Here is a 6,000-nt window from a genome sequence, read left to right as displayed (position 1 = left end):
GAGAAGTGAATCAAACGCTTGCCGTTCTCGGAACAATATCGGACCTGAATCACAGCAATATCCATATGGTACTAATTTTTTTCTATATTATAATTGATAAACACAGTGACACCATGAAAAAAAAGAGAAAAAGAAAATATCAATGCTTGGACAATATATGTTAACTGAAAACGTCAAAAACTTACCACTGGAAGGGCGTCGATAAAATTGCTGTAAATGGTGTCAAGCGGACGGGTGTTATAATCTGCCGGAGTGCAAATGGCCGCAAGGTTGATCGTCTGCAGCATTGACAAACAAAAAAATCATAGATCGGAACATCAGCAGTAATCGATATCTACGTAAATCAAGAAGCCCGGCCTGATCAATATAAAAGCTCAATGAACAAGAACAACCAACATAAGATCTAGCACGTTAGAGATCTGGAATGACTAAAATGTGGTAAGCAATGCCCGTACATACCAGATCGGACAATTTGATGAGGCATTCGAGCCTAGGGTCATTTTTTATGTTAAGGCGATGGAATTGTATACGGTCAGCCCAGTGATGCGGCTGGTAGCTAGACGGTTGTTCTAACAAGTGCTTTATCTTATCATTATAAACGTCAACTGCCAGAATCGTGTGCGGCGTCTCCGTCAATAGCTTCTCGCAGAGATGCGAACCGATGAAGCCCCCGGCGCCGATCATGCAGATCTTTATGGGCTTGATCGTATTCCCGTCCAGATCCAATCTGGTCTCCATGGCAGTCTTCCCTCCTCTTGTTGGTGAAGAAACGAGAGCACTCGCACTATGCCTCTCAGAATCCAGGAAAACAACCTTCAAGCTGCGTCCTGACTCAAGATTTTCTCCTCCCTTCAAGGGGTACTTTTAGCCGAGGAAGGAAGATGGCTTGATTCGGAAGTTACCGGTGGTGAGGTCCAGGACGAAGGAAAGCCGCGTGTGGGAGAGGGGAAGGTTAGGGTATTGTCGGTTAGTGCTGCTTGTGAGGTAGAAGCGTGTGTCGGTTTCCGCCGCGTAGGAGAAGATCGGCTAGGGCATGTGAATGGGAGAAAAAAAGGACGAGGCAGTGCGATAATGACGGTGAGGGAGATGGGTTCACGTGAGCTTTTAGAGGTTTTTTTTTTTTTACATATTAATTTTAAATGTTTCCACAAGTGAGTTATTTATAAGTGTGTAGCTGAAATTATATTAATATCATTTTTTTGGCACGTTCGTGTGGTCTGTTTCGTCGTTCAGGGTCGTCTAGATAAATTCATTGACGATCGGGCAATCTGAGATAATTTCACGAACATCGTTTGCCGCGCTGTTCAGAATTCATGCTTTTATTTTGCCCAAAGGCATTTTTCATCTCTAATAATAGCTTAACAATTTGAGGCCTTTCAAAGCTCCATACAGGCTTATATCAATGAAGCAAACTGCTCCAAGCACGAAAAAGCTAAGGACCCAAAGAGAGGAATAATTCTCACTTACCAATAAGTTCTACTGACTATTCTCTACAAGTGTCGCCGCACTGTCCCAATGAGATGTAAAGTCCAAACTCAAACGTAGATTTAACAACTCTTTCATTGTGTTATAGCCAAAAAGCTTCCATGTAGTGGGGCGCGTTATTAAAAAAAGTTCAGATTATGACTTTCTCCATTCTCTAGTCGATTTGCACATAAATGGCAAGCTCGAACTATACTTTACAAGTCATTAAGTAGCAAATCATTTTTTTATTCTCTTGTTACTCTCACAGTCTTTGATTAAAGAACAAAGAGAATCAAAAAACAGAATGTATACCCATATGTGGCTCCCATAGGCCAATGAATGCTTTGCTTGGTCCCAGAATGCCAAAATTTCCGCTTTTGGAAGATGGCTCAATTATCTTCTCCTATCAAACTCACTTGCCAAAGTGACTTACCAAGCTCACTGTCCAAAGTTACCTACCCAACTTTGCATAATTGCCCCTCATAATTTGCAAATTGAAGACATGAAGGACATCACTCAATGATAGAGAAGTGAACGCTTCTATTTAAGAGTTGCCTAACTTCCACATCACGGATATTATGGTCATGTATTAAATCTTATTGTTTATATTTTGTTGCCCTCTTTTTCTCCCTTACTCAATGGAGTAAAGAGAAGTGACAAGTGGGAATAAAAAGAAAATTCAGGTGCCTCCCACTTTTTGGACGAGGTTCCCTTACGGTCTCCTCTTCGGTCATATCTCTTACTATATAATAAGAGTTGAAATTTGGAGATGAGACTTCCACCCTATTTTTTCCTTCTTCAATACTGCTCCCAAAATAAGTTTTTAAGAACATTAAATTTTCTTATATGTGATTTGACATAAGTGTGATTAAAATAATTTGAGATAAAGACAACATAGGTGTTATGTTTTCATCGCTACTCCCTGCTCTCTCTACACGCCTTATCTAATGGCTGATTGGGTTGCAAACATAGTTGATCGTACCTCCACTAATGCTTATGCGGTCTTTCTTGGTCATATTGTTATGTCATGGAGTTCCAAGAAACAAAACATAATTGTTCGATCCTCCACCAAAACTGGATATCGTGCCATTGCCTCTATTGCACCTAAACTTATTTGGTTTCAACCAATTCATTGTGAATTATCTATTCATTTGCATGCTACACCAACAATGTGTTAGGTATGGCTCATATGCCAGAAATTTGGAGTCTCTTGAAATTTGAGAGGTGTGTCTCTTGGAATGAAGAAGTGTGTCTCTTCGTGTGAAGAGGTGTCTCTTGGATTAGTGGGTTGGGGGAAGCGAGGGCGTGTTGGTAATTTATCTATGGGTTTTTTATATGTCTATATATATGTGTAACCCTTTGGTATGTAATAGAACTCCTATGAAATAGTGAGTTCGCTTCTCGCTCCCGAGGATGTAGGCATCTTTGTCGAACCTTATTAAATCTTTGTGTTCTTCTTCTGGTTTGTGTTGATTCTGTGTTTTTCTTCGCCCTAAATTTCACAACACTATGTACTGTGACACTATTGGTGCAAACTACTTGTACTCCAATCCAACTTTTTATACCAGAACGAAACATATTTCAATCAACTACCGACTCATTCAGCAAAAAGTTCATCTATCTTTGTGATAATCAATTTGCATATGCACCCACCAAGCCCCTCTCTCCTCATTGCCTTGTTCAATTTCCTCCTAAGATTGATGCCTCTCAACAAGACTCATCTTGAGGGAACATATTAAAGAAATGTACTAAATTTATTTTATTATATTTAATATCGTTCTATTTATTCTCCTTCTATTAAATTGTCCTTTATTTCAGACAATAATAGAGACAACTTTCTCTTTATGCCATTTGCATCTATAAATATAGTACAAGCGATATATTTCTCCTAAAGGGTCTGGATATTCGCCAAAGTGGAGATTGGTTAGGTATGGCTCATGATACCTAACAACAACTTTCATTTCAAATTTCTCGTCCCTTTCAGTGTATCCCCATCAAATTTGCTTAGATGTGATTAGTCACAATTAGTCTTAATTTGAGATAAACTCACCATAAATCTGCTTTTATTTCAACTCTCATCCCTATCATCTGATAATCCTACGATACATTTTGATAAAAATATTTAATTTGGATATGTTAATCAAATTTTTAATCAATTATATATTACGTCTGCTTCAATAAAAATTTTATTTCTTAAAAAAAAAACTCTATCTATATGTTAAGGAAACCCATAAAATATTACGTGCAGACACTATATATAAACCTAAGTTTGGAGTCAAATAAAATTTTATCATGTGTCGTCACGAATAAGACGCGGTCCTACTGAAGAAAAAAGGAAAATAAATAATTTATTTTAACGTATGACCCGGCCCGAATCAACCTATTGCTTCAAAATTCTATTGCGGTTCTTTTGTGGAGTTATTGAGATTTATTGTGGTATTATTTGAGTTGTATTATAGCTGTTGTGGTATTATTGTGGTTTTTTGTGTAGTAATTGAGATTATTTTGTGTTATTGTAGTTTTTTGTTGAGTTATTGAGGTTTATTATAGTGTTATTTGGTTTATTGTGGTTTTTAGTGAAGTTATTGAAGTGTTAGCTAGGTTTATTGTGGTGTTATTTGAGTGATACTGCAACGGCTATAATGTTATTGTGATTGTGGTGTTATTTTGAGTTGTATCACAGTTTTTTTTAAGGTTGGTATTAATGCACCTTTTTTAGTGTTATTGAGGCGTTATTGAGGTTTAATATGGTGTTATTTAAGTGATATTGTGGCGACTATGGTGGTATTTTTGAATGATGTTATCTAAGTATTATTTTTATGTTATTTCGATATTATTATGGTATTGTTGAGGTGTAATTTTGGATTTATATCAGTGGTATCACAACGGCTTTTTTATGTTTTTCTAGACCAGCGTTATTATGATGTTATTGCGATTTTTTTTTTATTTTATTTTAAAAATGTGTCAATAACATCACAAAAACTCGCAAAATCATAAAAATATGCCAATAACACCGCAAAATGCTCTAATAAAACCAACAAATCTCTCCAATAACACCGCAAAACGACCACGATAACAATGAAAAAACACCACGAACGTCGCCACCAATAACACCACCGCAACTCACCAATAGCACCAAAATAATCACACAAATAATACCACAATAACACTTGAATAATACCACAAAACAACCTGTATAACACTGGCTCAGACAAAATGCTCCAATAACACCGCGGGAAATCTCCAATAACACCTCAGGTTCTCTCCAATTACATCACAATAACCCCCAATAACATCAGAATAACACCGCGAATAATATCACGAACACTGCCGCAAAATACACGTAAATAACACCACGGAAACTCACAAACAACATTGCAAAATCACATTAAATAATACCAGTGTTAATTATATTTTCCAGTATTTAATATATTAACCAATTATTTTAAAAATGATTTAAAGTCTCAAAATAACATTAAAATGAATCTTGAATAAAATGTTGAAACATTAATTGCTTAAATATATAAATGTATCTTAAATAACATTAAAATGCATTTTAATACCTCTATATCAATTTTTTATAAACTTCTGAATTTTTTTTATATATAATAGTCTTTAGCTAATTATAGAAACACACTAAATCAAATTAACACATACCACCCAATTCTCATATATTTAAATATCTATAAACTAAAATTTACACTTAAATATATTATGCAACACATAAATTGTAAAATTAAAATATACATTTGAATATCTAGCAAATTGAGATTCAATTAACAGCTTGTTAATCTAATATTAATATTATTTTAACATTTTTAAAGTAAAATTATAGATAAATACTTCAATTATTATATAATGTTTTTTTTAGCCCAAGTGATTAAAATTTTGAAATGCTTAGAGGTGTAAACGAGTCAATTCGAGCCAAAGACAATTAGGTTGAGCTTGAGCTTGATTTACTATACGAGTTTAAGCCAGTCTATTTATTGCATAAGCTGAAAAATTATATTAAACTTAGAATTATTAATAATATGAAAAATTGCATGAGCAATTGTGAGAAAAAAAAAAGAAATTAATTAGTAAAAATATGAATTATTGTTAATTCAATTATTTTCTCAATAATAACACAATAGTACCTCCATTTTCTTTCAATAACATCACCACATTAAAAAAAACACGATAACATCTTCGTAACTCTTGAATAAAATTGATAATAACTTTATTTAACTTTCATGTTTCATCAATATAATGTGCAATTAAACACATATGTCTTATAGTCTGATTATAGACCCAACAATCTGCAGTTAATGACACAATATGAATATCTTTAAGACAATATTTAAGTTTTTCTTTCTCACACTCATAAACTTTCATGCAATCATTTTTTATAGTATTTCTTGAAACACTTTGAAAGTTGGTATTCAACATTTTCAACAATTTATTAAATCAAGTATGCTCAACCATCATGAAAGGATACTCATGTACAATTATCACATTTGCAATCATCTCTCTTATGAGTTGTTGATCATAATTTTT

At 34.2% G+C, this 6,000-nt stretch overlaps 1 protein-coding gene across 1 annotated transcript in view; it reads right to left on the bottom strand.

Moving 5' to 3' along the window:
• Positions 1 to 1,110, bottom strand: part of LOC110025871 (UDP-D-apiose/UDP-D-xylose synthase 2-like) — a 3,185-nt gene extending 2,075 nt beyond the window's left edge. The window contains exons 1-3 of the mRNA XM_020726553.1: positions 460 to 1,110; positions 186 to 278; positions 9 to 44 (exon numbers count right to left, since the gene is read on the bottom strand). Coding sequence (XP_020582212.1) covers positions 9 to 44; positions 186 to 278; positions 460 to 738 — 408 coding nt within the window. The 5' untranslated portion in view covers positions 739 to 1,110. The remainder of the gene's footprint in view (positions 1 to 8; positions 45 to 185; positions 279 to 459) is intronic.
• Between the last annotated feature and the right edge of the window lie 4,890 nt (positions 1,111 to 6,000).

This window comes from Phalaenopsis equestris, unplaced genomic scaffold, assembly GCF_001263595.1.
Source record: "Phalaenopsis equestris unplaced genomic scaffold, ASM126359v1 Scaffold000339, whole genome shotgun sequence".
In the NCBI taxonomy this organism is placed as follows: Eukaryota; Viridiplantae; Streptophyta; class Magnoliopsida; order Asparagales; family Orchidaceae; genus Phalaenopsis; species Phalaenopsis equestris.
The sequence above is the reverse complement of the archived record's forward strand: the minus strand, read 5'-3'. Positions and strand labels throughout refer to the sequence as shown.